At 40.7% G+C, this 16,341-nt stretch overlaps 1 protein-coding gene across 4 annotated transcripts in view; it reads right to left on the reverse strand.

Annotated features, from left to right (window-relative positions):
- The window catches only part of stxbp5b (syntaxin binding protein 5b (tomosyn)), a 32,207-nt gene that overhangs the window by 7,169 nt on the left and 8,697 nt on the right, over positions 1-16,341 (reverse strand). Inside the window, exons 3-22 of one of the 4 annotated variants that reach the window (XM_088312284.1) lie at positions 15,715-15,796; positions 15,258-15,358; positions 14,843-14,977; positions 13,152-13,215; positions 12,079-12,162; positions 10,434-10,557; positions 10,262-10,340; positions 8,509-8,663; positions 8,192-8,412; positions 8,057-8,124; positions 7,936-7,976; positions 6,621-6,841; positions 5,542-5,747; positions 5,204-5,329; positions 4,483-4,634; positions 2,869-2,931; positions 2,724-2,774; positions 2,529-2,576; positions 1,032-1,082; positions 777-893 (exon numbers count right to left, since the gene is read on the reverse strand). In XM_088312284.1, the coding sequence (XP_088168410.1) occupies positions 777-893; positions 1,032-1,082; positions 2,529-2,576; positions 2,724-2,774; positions 2,869-2,931; positions 4,483-4,634; positions 5,204-5,329; positions 5,542-5,747; positions 6,621-6,841; positions 7,936-7,976; positions 8,057-8,124; positions 8,192-8,412; positions 8,509-8,663; positions 10,262-10,340; positions 10,434-10,557; positions 12,079-12,162; positions 13,152-13,215; positions 14,843-14,977; positions 15,258-15,358; positions 15,715-15,796 (2,189 nt within the window). The remainder of the gene's footprint in view (positions 1-776; positions 894-1,031; positions 1,083-2,528; positions 2,577-2,723; positions 2,775-2,868; positions 2,932-4,482; positions 4,635-5,203; positions 5,330-5,541; positions 5,748-6,620; positions 6,842-7,935; positions 7,977-8,056; positions 8,125-8,191; positions 8,413-8,508; positions 8,664-10,261; positions 10,341-10,433; positions 10,558-12,078; positions 12,163-13,151; positions 13,216-14,842; positions 14,978-15,257; positions 15,359-15,714; positions 15,797-16,341) is intronic. The other 3 variants (XM_088312259.1, XM_088312267.1, XM_088312275.1) reach the window with 3 other exon arrangements.

Below are 16,341 nucleotides of genomic sequence, written 5' to 3' on the forward strand. Positions count from 1 at the left end.
AATAGAAAAAGAAAATATTGTAAAATTAAGAGTCTAAAGTAGTATTTAATTCAAGAAAAACTATTGTATTTTCAAAGTAAAAAAGTGCAATGCTACAAGAATAAAGGACGGTAGAATTTCCTTCAGAGAAAATAAAAATGAATAAATAAATAAATAAAAATGAATATATATATATATATATATAGTCGGTATATCGAGACAGCTGTAATCGCAACAATAACTGCTTTTTAAAAAAATCCTAATTCTTTGAACAATAAGGTATTTTTGTATTGCATTTTTCTGGAGAAATTCATATTATTTTTTCCCCCCCAAGAAAAACTTTATAAAAATTCTCACTCTTATGAGGAAAACAGTCTTGCCACATGTCATAATATGACATGATGATACTGATTGAATCTCATAATATCCGCAACCTAACAAAAACAACAACTTTGTTCTCATTGTATTTTTCCCCTTTTCAGTGTCGTCCAAGCCCTCAACCTTTTACATCGGACAACCAACTTAAATGGCTTCCTTAGGCAACAATAAACAATCCGAGAAACCTGCAGGACCAGTCGCGAGCAAGCACCAGCAAGCCAACTGCCCAAAAAAAAAAAAACAAACAACCACAGCAGCATCGCTCAGGTGCAATTGAACGTCTTCCAAACCCAAGCGCGTTAGCGTCACCGCGTGCCAATGTAAGCCGGCCCGCCCCTCCTCCGTGACGGCGAGAACCTCCCCGTAACAAGTGGCCCACTTGAGCCGGCCAGCCGGAGCTTGGCCACTGCTGCACTCACTCATGTTGCGATCTGAGTTTGTTGGGGGGAAAGCCAGCCTCACGCTCTTGCGGGTTGACGTGGGCGTGCCATTGAGGGTGTGATAAAAGCGTTTCCGGGACGACATGGAACGCCATTCTGCCCGCCACGCAAACACAACACACACATATCCCACCTTTAAATGGCTTAAGAAGCTTGAATTTTTAAACAAAACCTATGAAAAGGGGAGAAAAAAAAATCAAGAAAAACAAAAGACTGTGACCAGCTCAGGCTTACCCGTGTTTGGTTTTTGCTCGTTAGACGAGCTAATTTTCCGCGACATCCTGGCTGAAACACAAACACAAGACGCCTCTTTTGAGAGGTAACACTGGCGGTGCGGGAAATACAATGTTTATAAAGGAAAGAGGATTTTTGTGTATAGTAAAAAAAAAAGAGCACAGAATCAGGGCAAAGACTTTTTTTTTTTTTTTTTTAAAGGTGATGATAGGACATACGGAAACTGTTAAGTCATTGACTGCCGAGGACGAAGAAGAAAATAAATAAAAAATTTTAAAAAATCACAGATTTTTCGTGCATTTCATACGCAACATAACTCAATATGCGTCACATATTGTATTCACTGAAGTGCAGTGACAGTGTTAAAGAGATTTAAAAGCAATGTAAAGAAATAAAGAAATAGCTGCGTAAAATTACTAAAAGTGCTACAGTGGAAAAATATTTTTTTTAATATGTCTTTGAAAATATTTTAAAACTTATGGGAAAAAGGCATAATGATTAACCAGGATTGAAAAGCAATCCCCCTTTTTCATCTTTATTCATTCATTCATGCGTGTTATTCATGGGATTATACGGTAATACATTTTAATGATGATGAATGGTCCTAGAATAGATGACTACCATGTAGAGCAGGCGTGGGCAAACTATGGCCCGGGGGGCCACATGCGGCCCGTTAAATGTTTTAATCCGGCCAGCCAAACTTGAAAAAAAAAATTACATAAATAAACCTTGTTAATGTTTTATTTTCTAAATATCACGCTGTGTCAAAGACAAATATTTTGTTGTCATGCTTTTGTTCATTTTCATTTAAAATGAAATGTATTGTTTTGTCCCGATGAGGTGAGGTCACCAAAACACTCCATTCATCTGCTCCTGGTCCGGCCCCTCTGTCAAATTTTAGAACCCAATGTGCCCCCCGACCCCCTGTTGTTTTTTAGATTAGCACTTGGCCACATTGTGAATTTGTCAAACCACAAAACAGTTGTCAGTTTCAGTCTTATCACCACCCTTTCACAATCCATCAAAGGTCCCGTAACAGGAAAAAACAGCCGGCAAACACGCTGATTACAATTCAAAGAATACAGCAAAGAGGAAGAAGGATCAGGAAGAAGCCAAACGGTTAATGTGTTGGCACCACGGCAGCCCTTGAATCACTAAATTCAGTTGAGCATACATCGTGAGGCTTTTATCAGGTTTTCCATGATCTTAATGAGAAAAAAAAACCAGCACAATTTTTTATAGAATTAAATTGTGCTCAACTGCACAGAAAATCTGAAGCCCTAAAGGGGAAAAGATCATGCAAATTAGGAGTCATTGTTCGTCACAAATCAAACACCCCGAAAGCACAATTAGTACTGAAAAAACAAGTTTTGATTCCACACCTTTGCACTCATCGTCACAGAGGCACAGTGCTTGTTAGCAGGCCGTCAATCAAGGGAGAGAGACACAGGCATAACACACGCACACATATGCACACGCGTGTGACTGATACAGTACCAAAGTCATTGGCAACCGTCTTGGAAAAGCGTCTGCTTTTGTACTTCACTGGAAACAGTTCACAGGGAGAGACATGTCACATGGCTGCGGACCATCACACACCAATGGATACTCACGGAAATAGATCATCACGCACACGCGCGCACACACCCCAAGACACGCGCGCACACACACGCACAGAGCATTATACAGTACCCTTTCTAATGAACTTGGCCTTGTCATCAGAATTGCAGGGCGAGTTGGATCCTATTTGATTGACAGTAGTTTAAAATACTCACACAAACACACACTCAGGCACAGCACACGCTCAACGCTCGATCTCCAAAAGTCATCAGCTCACCTGAGTTGGGAGACTTGCAGCGCTCCTCTGCGGTGTTGGACCCGTCATTGGAATCGCACAGCGCTATGTAGGCGGAAGGGGGAAAAAAGAAAGAAAGAAAGAAAGAAAAAAAAATAAATCAGCAAAACAGAACCAAAGTTAACTCAGATTGGATCCACCATTGTGGACTGTTGAGCGACGCTGGTTAGCGAGTTTGCTAGTTATTTAGCATGCAGGTTCCAATGTAACAGTGTAATGTCGACCAAATCCAATATTTGAATCCTCATCGTGTGTGACTCCAACAAATCTGGCGTAATGCCTGTAGGAAACTGACTTACACAAAGGAAAGGGGTGACTAGAACTTCCTGCGAGGCGGGAAAGCGACTGGCTGCTCAATATGGATGCCGCCAATTAAAAATCCAGCTTTTTCTGAAGTCGCCACAAAAGGGACCAAGTGTGATGATAACCATAGAACAGGAAAGGAAAATGAAGTGATTGTTGCAAGTTGAGAAACGTAATTTAGCTTTTTAAAAAAAAAAAAAAAAAAAAACTTAAAATTTTGAGGGCTATGTGTTACGGTAACCGTAGAATACGATGAGGAACTTCCTACAAAAGACAGTGAACCGCCGCTATTCCTGAAGATGGAAATGAAGACCTGAGGCAAATAGCAACTATCTCAGAGTAAGTCACGGCCCCTTTCAAAAATGTGGAATTGCCCAATGATAGTCGCAAAGCACCCTTTTGTTTTAACGAAACTCTTCACCTCACTTCTACATGTAGAGCAAAAAAAAAATAAAATCAAAAGCAATACTGTTCTTGTTTTGGCTTGATCACAATAAAACAAAACAGCTAAATCTTTCAGAAAATAACAGAAGATAGATTCCCCAAAAAATCTATGAGTAGGCAAAATGGTGAATAAGATGCACTGTAACCGATCTTTGTGGAAAGCTGGAATGGGGGGGGGGGGGGGGAATAAATAAAAAATCACATAACGGAGTCCAACGTTAGCCGTGGCGGAAGTTTGATTGAAAGTAACACCAACTGACACAAAGCAACCACCAATTATGAACAATGCAAAACATTTCCGGTATATGTTCTCTTCCTGTTCACTTTGACCAACTACAGAGTGACTAAAATTGAGCTACGAGAAGACTGAAGGGTGCTACAACTATTGCACGACTACATAAACGGGGAGCAGGAATCCCCGACTGATGTCTTGACTTACTGAAGTGAGATGAGCGCAGGTTTTTCACAGACTCGCAATACACCAGAGAAACTCTGGACATGAAAGACATCGCTGCCGTCGGGACATCTTAACCAAATCATGAAGAAAAGAGACCACACAAACAAACAAATGAAGACGCACGTGTTGCTTTCAAACTCCACGAAAAAACAAACACACATCGCCAATGGTGTTTTTCTTAAAAGCTTGAAATTCACAAACGAGCAGATTCAAATCTTTCCCTACACAACCCCATTGAGACGAATCCACATGTCAGTGGTGTGGGATGAATTGAGACATTTTGACGATAAATTACGGCAAATATGGTTGATGACGAGCGACACTGGTGAACCAGTAGACAAACAAAGCAGTGGGAGGTAGAGCAGTTGCGACGGTGTGCCACGATATCTGACCTCCAGAAGGCTGGCGGGCTTTGCGCGGGGAGCAAGGCTGCCTCTGGTAGGGCTCCGACGGGCTGTGCAACTCGGATGTGCTCAGGTTGAGCAGCAGTGTTTTCTGGAGGTAGTCCACCACCGCCAGGCCATTGCTGTTACCAAATAGCACCCTAAAAACAAAACGTCACATATTCACTTCGCAAACAGCACTCAAATATTGAAAAGTTGGATATGCATTCGAAAGTCAACATAAGCTCGAGTGATAGACCGATTATCGTCCGGGGCTGATTATCGGGGCCGATATTTGGCATATTGCCGATTATCGGCATCTGCCATTTTGTTTTTAAACTTTCAAGATCGAGATATTATAAGTTGGTTTATTTTGGCTCGCTGCTGCAGCATCTCTCTCTCTCTCCCTCTCGTCCCCCCCCCTCTCCCCCAAATCACTAAAGTTGTTTATTTTTTTGTTCACACCATTTTACCCCCTTTTTTTTTTTTTCAATAAATGAATATCGGCTTCAAGTAACAGCGTCCATGACCGCTAATAATCGGTGTCGGTATCAGCCCCAGTCTATCACAAATAAGCTCAAATTAAATTCCCTTGTAAAGGCTCTCTTGAATTTTAGGATCAGCCTTAACTTTCATCCCAAACTGAATACCTCATAAATCCTTTGTTCATAATAGTGCATATCATCTACAAAATAAAAAAGCATGTGGTGGATTCTTTAGAGATACTCACAGTCCATACGAGGAGTTTATGGCCAAGCTCGTGATCTGCTGAGGTGGTTCCCCGCTCACCCACACCAGCTGCACCACAAGCTCCACCTGGTAGCCCGGAGACTGCTTCAGAGGGGAGCCGCGCACCCTGAATGCAAACAATATATTATATAATATATTTGTGTGACAATTAAGAACAAATTGACTTGCGAGGTGAATCAGCAATGCTAACGTTTCGCATCAATCACGATGGTTGCCAACATAAAGCAGTTTTTTTTTTTTTTTTTGGAAACAATGTGTGTTGTTTGGACAAAGAGCAGCAATCAACATTTATGGGACCAATAAATAAATTCTCCCTACTGGAGGCAGGGTATGTTGTCTCGCGGGCCGTCCACCGAAGAATTGCTGCTGTTTCCACCGGCAGAAGGTTGAGTGGAGGCAGTAGCGGGGGGGTCGCCCTCCTGGGGGCTGGATGGCACAGAGGAAGCCTGCGTGGGGGTCTGGTCCCCGGCGGTGTCGGGTGAGTCCACGTCGCTCTGTTCGCACTGCATGCGTACCTCCAAGAGCTGTAAGAGAAAAATATGAACCGGGGAGGTGACTCTGGGGGAGGTGCTTATTTGTGGGATGACTGTGATAAATAAAGTGGGCCATCTACTTATTCTAAGTCAAAAAATAAAAATCATGGATTCATGAAAGTGTTGGAAGTTTTGGTTGCATTAACTGTTGTAATGAAACTGTGATTAGATGTCTGGGTTTGTCCCATTATTTATTATTTAGTCTTTGCTTCAGCAGGATGATTAAAGTTTTGAAGGGTGCTGTGCTAGGATTTATTTAAAAAATTAAAACATTTAAAAAAAAGAAAAAAAGCAAGCTAATGTTTTAACTTTTCACTTAGCTGTATCTTTTCTTTGCTTGCGAAATTAAAATTGTTTTCTAATTTTGACGTGATAGAAAATGAGAGGTAATTAAAAGTGATTTGACATGTACTACTAAAAGAAAAAAATATTTAGCTCCCAATTTGGAAAACCGCAATCCCCTGAATAAGTGAAATCCGCAAGATAGAAATAACCTATTCAATACATTTTTATGTCATTGATATTTACCTAGAGCGCTTAAATTTTAAGATCTTTAAAGACACTGAAAACAATACCAAAACATTTAAACGCATAATATATTGAAATCTAGGGCAATGGATAACATAAAAATATTGTACAAAAAGTGTAAAATGAACAATTGTAGTATCTAAAAAAAAAAAAATTATAAAGCAGGACCGTGACACAGGAGAAGCAATCCTGCACAGTTATTCCCGCTATATTTGCAAAATTCCCAATCTGAAATTCCCATGTAAATACTGTACACCAGAAATTTCCCACACCTTAGCAACCGCTAAAAAGACGACATGATGAACACTATTTATCCTATCGCACACAAATCCTAACCTGCACGTTGGCGGTAGTGACTTCCTGCTTGCTGAAGCGGTAGACGATGACGTGCGCCGACACGCCGGCCACACATAGCATCCTGCTCTCGGGGCACCAGCACAGCGTCTGGACGGCGAAGGGATCTTCATCCACGATGTCCGTGTTGGCCTTCTCTTCCTTGCCGCGGGCCCGCTCAAACACCTTGGCCGTCTTCAGCTTGTACAGCACTTGGAGCATCACTGGGGCAGGAAACGGGTAAGTTGGCCGGTTTCCATGGTAACAATCACAGACTGCAATGGCTTGTGCACTTGAGGGAGGTGTTTGTTTGGCATAAATTAATGACCGCTTAAGGGAAGCTTTGTCTTTAGTTGATGGTTACTTTAACTTTAGGCACATTCTGCATACACAGTATGTCTTAAAATTTATGATTGCTTGATGGAAGAGTTTCAGAATCATGCAGAGAGGCACATATTTGTACTGTATTAAGTAATTGGCATGTTTTTATTGTGCAGCTCTTTGAGCTGCATTTTATGTATGAAAGGTGCTCTATAAATAAAATTTGATTTGATGTTAATTGATAGCTTGAGGGAGGCAGATGCATTACATTAATGATTATTTGAGAGGGGTGTTTATTTACTCATTTAATCCCAGACATTTTCACTAGAGGAATCCCCTCAATCCCGGCGTTTTTCTGGCTTTTGACTGATTTTGTGAGACCAACAAAATATTGTGTTCTAATGCTATAAAAACACGGAGCTAAGACGCGAAAAAAAAAAAAAAAAAAAAGGCTAAGACGTATAAATACGTCTTTGGGAGGCGGACACTACGTTTTTGAAAATGTATATGTATGTTTTTTGGATTGAATGAGTGGGTCTCAAGGTGATGATTATTTGAGAGATGCGTTTGTCTTCAATTGAGTACTTGAAGTGTGTTTCTCTTAATGATTGTTTGAGGGAGGCATTCACAAATGGTAGATAGGGAGATTTATTCTTCTTTGAATTGGATACCTGGGAGGTATTTATTTGTCTGGTGTTGCTAATTACTGGAAGGAGGCATTTCATTTTTCTTTTTTAACACTGATGGTTGCTTAAGGAGGGCAATAATTGTATTCTGCCTTCTTTAAACGGACACAGTGTTCGAGAAGTGTTAAGTCTTAACTTGATGGTTGCTTAGGGCAGGCATTAAATTGTCGCTAGAGGGAGGAGCTTTTTTTTTTTTGGCTATATATTGAAGTTTAGTTGGAGGAAGGCATTTGATGATCGCTACCCAAATGGTTGCATGAGAGTTGCATTTGAAACCGATGGTTGCTTGACGGAGGCGTTTGTCTACTTACGTGCAGAAGCGTCCCAAAATTTAATGGAGCCATCAGCATGTCTATTTTTTGGGAGGGGGAAGAACAAACATGAATCAAGAACTTCACGTATTTATCCAACAATTTATCAGTAATCACTCACCCAGTGATGATGATCTCGGGGTAACTTTGCGTGCCTTGCCCCCAGTTTCCCCCGCTGATGGGCCAATCCTACTCACATGAAATGAATCATGAGTGTATGATATTTTGGGAGTACAAGTCAAGAGCGAGGGCCCACCTTCTTGCTGTAGCCTTGCCTCTTCTGTCGGCTGCCCACCGAGTAAAGTGCAGGGATGAGTTCGGCCGGGCAGTCAGCAAAGTACTCGCAGCAGGTCACCGGAGACTCATGGATACTTAGGGGATAGGGACTCTCAAATATCGGGTACCCAATCTGTCCGAGGTCGATGACGACTAAATCCCGCTCCAGGAGGACCACCACGGCGTACGGCTCCTGAAAGTCTAAAAAAAAACAAACGAAAGCGTCAAATAAGTGGAAATGGAACTGATGGCTCCATTCGAGTGATACAAAAGCATGTTCGGTGACTTGACGCTCACCGTTGGGATACGGCGTCTCACACAGTGTGAGGAAATCCACGATAGGGAAGTCCATCTCAAGGACGGCGGTGCTCTTCCCGTGCATCACTGTCAGACAGGCTCTCCTACCCACCGTGTCGTAGGACAGACCGCCGGAGAGAACCATAAACGGGTCTCTAGGTGTTGGGAGGGAGATTGAAGCCTCTTTTAGTTTGTCTTATGTTGCTGATTGTTTAAGAGAGGTGTTTATTTGTTTTGAAATGTGCAATATATATATATATTTTTTTTTTTTTTTAATTCATTCAAATTTGACAGACTGGTTAACAATACTATTCTTTGTGGTGTGTCAAATTCCCAAATGAATTTGCTTTTATTTACAGGGACTTTAAATGGTGCAGGGCTTCTAACAGGCACGTCGACTCGTGTGTCTAGCCAACGGCGGAACAGATTTACAAGTTTGTCTCTCACAATAAATCATTTGTCGCGTGGTATGAAGAGCATTCTAGTTGTGAGAGTTTCTTTAAACAGGTTTTTAACCGATTTCATTATGTGTGAGCACCAAGGTTATTATAGGTCATGAAAACTACCTAACTATAATTAAATTGGGGAATTTCTTTGGGCAAAATTAAAGAGAAGAAACTTCTGAAACTACGTCTCAGATTTATATATATGTGTATATATTAGGGCTGTCAAAATTGTCAAAAAAAGCGTTAACTCAAGATTAAACTTTTAAAAAATTCACGCGATTAAATATTTGAACTCAATAAACTCTGTTTTATTTACTTCAAATAATAATTTGCATATCTTGCAAAGCCAAATTCAAACACTGTACCATATTAGCTATAAATCTTTAGCACATCATCGCAGAACAAAACACCCTGCTTAAGTTACCACTGGGCCTTGTGTAGGACTTAAAACTAAATGTACTGAATAAGTTTTGAGAATTGTTTCTAGGAAAAATTCCTGTAAAGATGAATCCGTTTAGATCGTATTTGAGGATCAAAGAAAGCTATTAGAACAGTCTTTGATTTAAAATGCACTTCATATTTGGTGATTTTACATTAATTAAAAGATATTATTCAAGTAAATACCTGTTAAATGCTTCACAAAAAATAGTAGAAAAAATGTGATTAATCGCAATTATGGAATTTTTTCGATTAGTTTAAAAAAATTAATCGCTTGATAAATATATATATATATATATATATTAATTTTTTAAAACTAATTAAATTCCATGATTAATCATGATTAATCACATTTTTCAACTACTATTTTATGTGAAGCTTATAACAGATTTACTTGAATCATATTGATGCAAAATCACCAAATATGAAGTATATTTAATTCAAAGGCTGTTCTAATAGCTTTCTTGAATACGATCTAAATGTTGACATCTTTACAGACATTTATTTTCGAAACATTTCTCAAAACTGCCCGCAGGCGCCACACTCCAGCAGTGTTGGTTTGAAAGGCCCAGTGGTAACTTCAACAGTGTTTTGTTCTGAGACGTGCTAAAGACAGCTAATATGGCACAATATTGGCAAAGTATGCAAATTATTTTTTAAATAAAATCAAACTGAGTTAAAAATTTTGGGATTAATCACCACAGTTAGCTTTAATTTTGACAGGCCTAATATATATATATATATATATATCAAAATTATTCTAACACAAACGAGCTGTTGTGACAGAATAACAGGAAAGGCTTCTTTCAAGACAGGATGTGGAAGTCTGGTCGTGGGTAAGACAGGATGGGCGTGTTGGTGCCACTTACCCTACCCGTGTGGTTTTGTACTCCACCTTCAGGATTGGCTTGCATGGCTCAGGCTTCTTGCCATCCTTGGGCTGCTTTCCTGGTGTTAAATTGTGTTGCGGGAATTATGTCAGTGTCGGGCATCGGTGTGTAGTTATGTAAAGCAGGTGTTTGTGCACTTAACAGTTCCTACCATGCGGCGTTATGATCTGTGTCGGCTTGGCGGGGGTTCGTATGTTCCAAGTGGTCAGGGTGCCGTCCGAGTGGCTGCAGACGAACTGTTTGCCCTCGTGGTGCCATGCAACTGAGTGGATGGCCTGGAAGGCAGCAAATCGCACACAGTGGGATTCTCGTCGATGGGAAACTCAGCCAGTATTGACATTTCATTTGGACCGACTGTAACCGGCGTGCATTTGTGCTGTTTGACAACAAGAATCAAGGGGTGATGAGGCAGACTGCGACGTGAGCTTAAGTTAGCTGCTCGAAATTAAAAAAAAAAATAAAGAGTGCATTTTTATGAGCAAGGGACTATGATTTGGAACATGGTTTGGAAAAGAACGAGCACCTTGGGATGAGGAGGACTGCAATGCTAGCATTGCGTGCTAAATGCTAACTTTTTTGAAAAGGAGAGGTACTTGTGGGGCGTATTTTTTTTTTTTTTTTTTGAGGATGACTTGACTTCCTCATCTCAGGTGGTACGGCTGCTGTTTCTACTCCACCATAATTTTTTTTTTACTTCCTATTTGTTGGATAAAATACAAGTATAGTAGGATTGTTGCTGTCCTGTGAAAAACACTTATGTCCAATTTTGTAGTCATTTTTTAATTTTCACATTAGTGGGATGTCTGTAATGCAGAAACTCCATTCATATCAAAATTAAAAAAATAATTCTGGAAAAAAAATGGACATACGTGTTTTTCAGTGACAATAGTAAGTAAGTAGAATATTGGAATTCCATTTAGACACTCGATCACCTGCAAACGTTACAAGAACCGAGGTGTAGCAATTTCACCGTGGATACTTTTTCCTGACGTCTAGGAACTCTTAATGTCCCATCACCGGTGAGCTAGAATTAGAACAGGACTGCAAGGCACTCACTGAGACCTTGAAGGCTACCACTTTAGTGACAGCGACACTAGGGAGTGTGCTTTATGAAAACAAAGCTCGCAAAGTCATAATAATTAAACGGTAATAGCAAAATTACGGGGGCGAAAATAAAAATTGGAACATTTTTCTAAATCAGTCTGCTCACTTTGTTTTGGGCTTGCTACCATATGCTTGTCGCTTGTGATCAAGAGGTTGAGTGTGTGTGCGCGCGCCAATGTATGCAAATTATGCTTCTCACGTGCGGTTTACCTCCACGCCCTTGAACATGAACAACTTTTCCGCAGAGTCGATTTGCAATGATTTCCTTTTCTTGAATAAAGGGATGGAAAGTAAATGTTTTTTTTTTTTTTTTTTAAATCCGATTCATCGATAAATCAACAAAATAGTCAACACTATTCAAATAATCATTTGTTACAGCCATAGTTCCCACATAAAATGCGACATTCAATAAACCCAACATTTCGGGCGCAAAATCAACTATTCAGTCAGGAAGCTCATCAAAAACACATTTTGGAGAATTTTCAAACGAGAGCGATTGCTGTCATTTGCCGAGTTTTATCCAAACTGCTGCTGACTGGCTGATCCACTTAAAAAAGTGCCACGAGACGTGACGCTGACAATCTTCATCGTGTCTTGTATTTCTGGTTTTGCTGCGGCATTGAGCAATGCCGCTGAGGGAGGAAGTTGAAGCAGCGATCGAGGCGGAACACAACAAACGCGGCGGGCCTTACCTCATCATAATTGTAGCGGTAGTCAGCTTTTTTGGACTTCAGGTCCCACAACACCACCACGCCGCACTCAAATCCAATGAGGAGCTTTGGTGACAAGAACACACACGCACGCAACTTGCGTCAAATCACTTGTGACCATTCAGTTTGGGCACAGCCTGTTACTCCTTTGCATCCTAAAACTTGAGGAGGAGGTCCTGCTTAAGGTCTCATCCTCTAGAGCAGTTTGAGGTCCAGAATTATCAGTTCGACTGAACCAGAATTATTCACACGATGGCCAAATGAGTTTAAATTCAACTTAAATGGCGAATGATGTGAGTCAGAAACAAAAGACAGATGAACGATTCCCATTTTTTCTGGTTGGAAAATTCTGAAAATGATCAAACTTTGACAGCATTCTCTGGCCAAATGAGACGCTGTAAGCAAAAAAGAAGAAAAGAAGAAAGAAGAAGAATTTATCCTAGCCTGTCTGTTTCGTATACGTGACTTCAAACAACAAATTCCTTTTTAGGACTTCATCAAAAAAGCCTCCCTCGTCCGTACGAGCGGCGAATTCAAAGCAAATTGTTCCTTTTCAGGCACGAGTCCTTTAGACTTTTTCGTGCATCCTGTTGGGATCGAAATGTCCATCCAATTTTGTGTCGATAGGTGAACTTGGTGTCGGGGTACAATTTAAAATGAATTCCAACTGAATGATATTCGGGGGACATGTTGAGAACCGCTAAAATATAACGCAGCATGTTTTTATTTTGTGAGGATCCTTTTGGGTGGGAGGATGCGCCAACTCTACAGATTTAATGGGAGCGTGCGGATTAAAAGGTTTGGCAAAGGCCGCGTGATATCATGCTCGAAGTGAGAACAGTTCTTGAAAATGGTGCAAAACAAACATTTTACTCAATCTGTCAAAGTAATGAAAAAATAATAATAACAATAAACCAACTTCAGGGTATCGTTTTGTCACTTTCTTGTCTCATTTGCATCCATTTGTCCCCGTTCCGAAATGAAAATTCCTGTCGGCCATAAATCTGAATCATTTGCGGTTTTAGCGACGTGTCAAGTGAACAGCAAGGGGTTACCTTTCCTTCGTCCATGGGGTTATCACTGATGTGCACTACAGGCCCTGGGTGTGTCTTGGTGGATCTGTGCGGGGGGTTAAAAGGGAGGAAAGAAAAACAGGTGTCTACGGTTAGCCATCCTTGCATTCATTAGCATGCAGCTAACACAACATTAAAAAGGGAAATGTGTTTGGACAAGGAAGCCTACAAGTCACATGCGGCTGTTAGTTCTGTTAAAACACCATTTTTAGTCTCATTTGGGAAGGAGGCGCGCCACAGAGAAGAAAGGGAAGGAGGGTGGGAGAGAGAACGCAGGGTCACATGAGGGTTCCAGGAGAGATTACAGAGTGCGGAGAAGACTGCATCACCGTGGAAACAAGAGAGCGGAAGAGAGTGTGCGTCTGGCCTAAGAGAAAAGTGTCGCCGACTGCGAGTGCGGTGGTCTGGCTCGGCTGGCTAATGATCTCATTGCCGCTGATGAGTCGATACAGCAGCAGCAGCGGCGAGGCGGAGTGGGAGGAAGAGGAGGAGGGGGGGGGGGGTCCAACAGCAGCTCCACTCAGTCATCATCACAATGTGACACACCATACATTTCAAGTAAATACAGAGTGACCCTGTTTAATTGCAGGGGATAGATTCCAGATGCACCTATGATAGATGAACATCTGCAACAGACCCGCCCACCCCCAGTTTTACTTTGCCCAACACACTCATAATACAAGCAGAAACAAATCTAAGTAAAAAGCAATTAAGAGATTGCCGGGTCACTGCGCTTCTTACATATTTAAATGAACGAGACATCAATGAGCAAGAGTAGCATTTTAATGCATTTCAATGCGTAAAATACAAAAATCGCAAATCGAATCGTAATCGCAATATTGGTCTGAATAATCGCAATTACTTTTTTTTTTTTTTTTCAAAAATCGGGTAGCCCTACTCTGATTGCTTGTTAGCCAGCAAATCAGTGGATGCGATAGATGCAGCAATCAGATCGATTGTTGTTGTGTCGTTATTTGATGTTATTTGTGAAGTGCTTAGTTGCAGATGCAGCTGTTGTGAAATGTGCTATGGAAATAAAGTTGTATTGCAATTGTACTGTGAGTGTGTTGGGCAAGTTTGGTACATGTGCATTTTATTTCATGACACCTTGACTGTGGTTGTTATGCAGGTGTGGGCAAACTACGGCCCGGGGGCCACAAGCGGCCCGCTTAACATTTTAATCCGGCCCGCCAAACTTGACAAAAATTCAATTAATGATTTATTTTTTAAATACTGTGCTTTGTCATATTGTTGTAATGAATTTGTTCACTTTCATCTAAAATTAAATGTATTGTCTTTTCTCTGAGATGAGGTTACCAAAACACCCCATCCATCTGCTCCTGGTCCGGCCCTTCTGTCAAATTTTAGAACCCATTGTGGCCTGCCAATCAAAATGTTTGCCCACCCCTGTTGTTATGATAAACAATGACTTCTTGGTCGTACGCTCTGTGCAACCAAGGCAGACCTCACAACAAAAAAAAGTGATGAGGACCTTAAGAGGAAATTGTACTGAGAACTACAAACAATAGAATCTAAAGCTGTAAACATTTGTATTGGCTGAATGTTTTATATTTTGGGTTACTTCATTTTGCATTCACATTTATACTCAAATACCACCAATGTGGGGAGAGCAAAACAGGAATAGGAATGGAGATGTGGGAAGAGGGACTCACAGTTCGATGGCTTTATTCCACATGATGACGTAGCCTGAGAGGGTGAAGGATTCCACGTTGACGATGTGGATGTTGCCCCGTTCCGTGCCGATGTAAAGCCACTTGCTCTGGAAGGGCAGGTGGCAGTACGTGATTCTGCGGGAGGACATCGGGATGAAGACCTTGTCGTAAATATTCTGTACGTGTTTCTGCTACGCCCTACCAGTCAGTTTTTCAACACCAAATTGGACTGCAGGAAACCCCTGCGACCCCCCCTCTAGCTCCGCCAGTGACTGTTACTGCCCGTAATTGCTAAAATTGAATTACAAAGGCCTCGCTCCGGGTCGCACAAATGAAGCGGACTATATATAGTCGAGTGACGGACAGGATATACGGGCGTCAATAATGTTATCGTCAGCCACAAGTCTTACTGTACCTCTCCCTGTTGAATTTGAGTGAATGCAAGATGGCGGGGATCTTTTGCCTCAGGTTCCACAGGTGGATGCTGTCATCAGCTAAGGCACTCACGAGCGCCCCCTGAGGAAAGAGAGAGCATTACATGCCATCATGGTGCAAAGGGCGGGAAATACTTTGGAGTTGCAGTGTGTGTGACTTGGCTTCATTTTTTTCTATTTCAAGATACTTTAATTAAACTTTCAACCACTAATAGGAGCATGTTTTTGAGGGAATGGGAACACGAACAGTGCTCTTGAACGACAATACAAATACGCACATTATGGCATATATATATATATATATATATATATATATATATATATCAAGATAACCAATATTGATACCCATTAATGTAGACATGTGGCAAAGGTCAAGAACAGTAATCTTAAAAATCTTAAGAAAAAAAAAATATAAATAAAAAAATCTACAAATCAAACCTCGTTGATGAGAAACTGGAGCTGGATGACACCGGCGCCACTTTCATGTTGACAATAACACTCCACACCCGCACGGCCGAAGCTGAGGGTTGGCTCGGTTAAGGAAAAACACACATGAACAGAGAGCGGGGACACGCGCAAGGACTGATGCTGGTGAATTTCACAAATGCACTTACTTTTTAGAGACAAATGTGGCAAAAAGTAGACAGCTACAAACGGCTCTAAAATCATTAGTCTTTATTTCTTTTGCTTGAATCTCTTAAACAACTTCAGTCCTGATCCAATGAGTCATTATTGGATATTAACCCTATTAATTTTTCTTCTTTAAAAAAAAAAAAAAAAAACAAAGAATATTTTCCCAAATAATAAACAGTACAGTGATAACATTACATTACACCCATAATAAAAATCCTTTATGAAGTATATTAATAAAAGGGAAAAAAATATCAAATCTAATGGGTAAAAAAAAATAATGTTGGCATTATAAAACGCATGCTTTTAAAAAGCATTTGGAACCACATAAAAAATACGAATGCAGTAAAATGAATTTTGCTGCTAATCTTTGACATACCCAAGACTTTACGGGCAATTAATGCCCCTAGACTACAATTAGGAAAATAATTCACC

This window comes from Idiotropiscis lumnitzeri, chromosome 1 (genome assembly GCF_059441095.1).
Source record: "Idiotropiscis lumnitzeri isolate Australia: NSW breed Sydney's pygmy pipehorse chromosome 1, RoL_Ilum_1.0, whole genome shotgun sequence".
Taxonomy (NCBI): Eukaryota; Metazoa; Chordata; class Actinopteri; order Syngnathiformes; family Syngnathidae; genus Idiotropiscis; species Idiotropiscis lumnitzeri.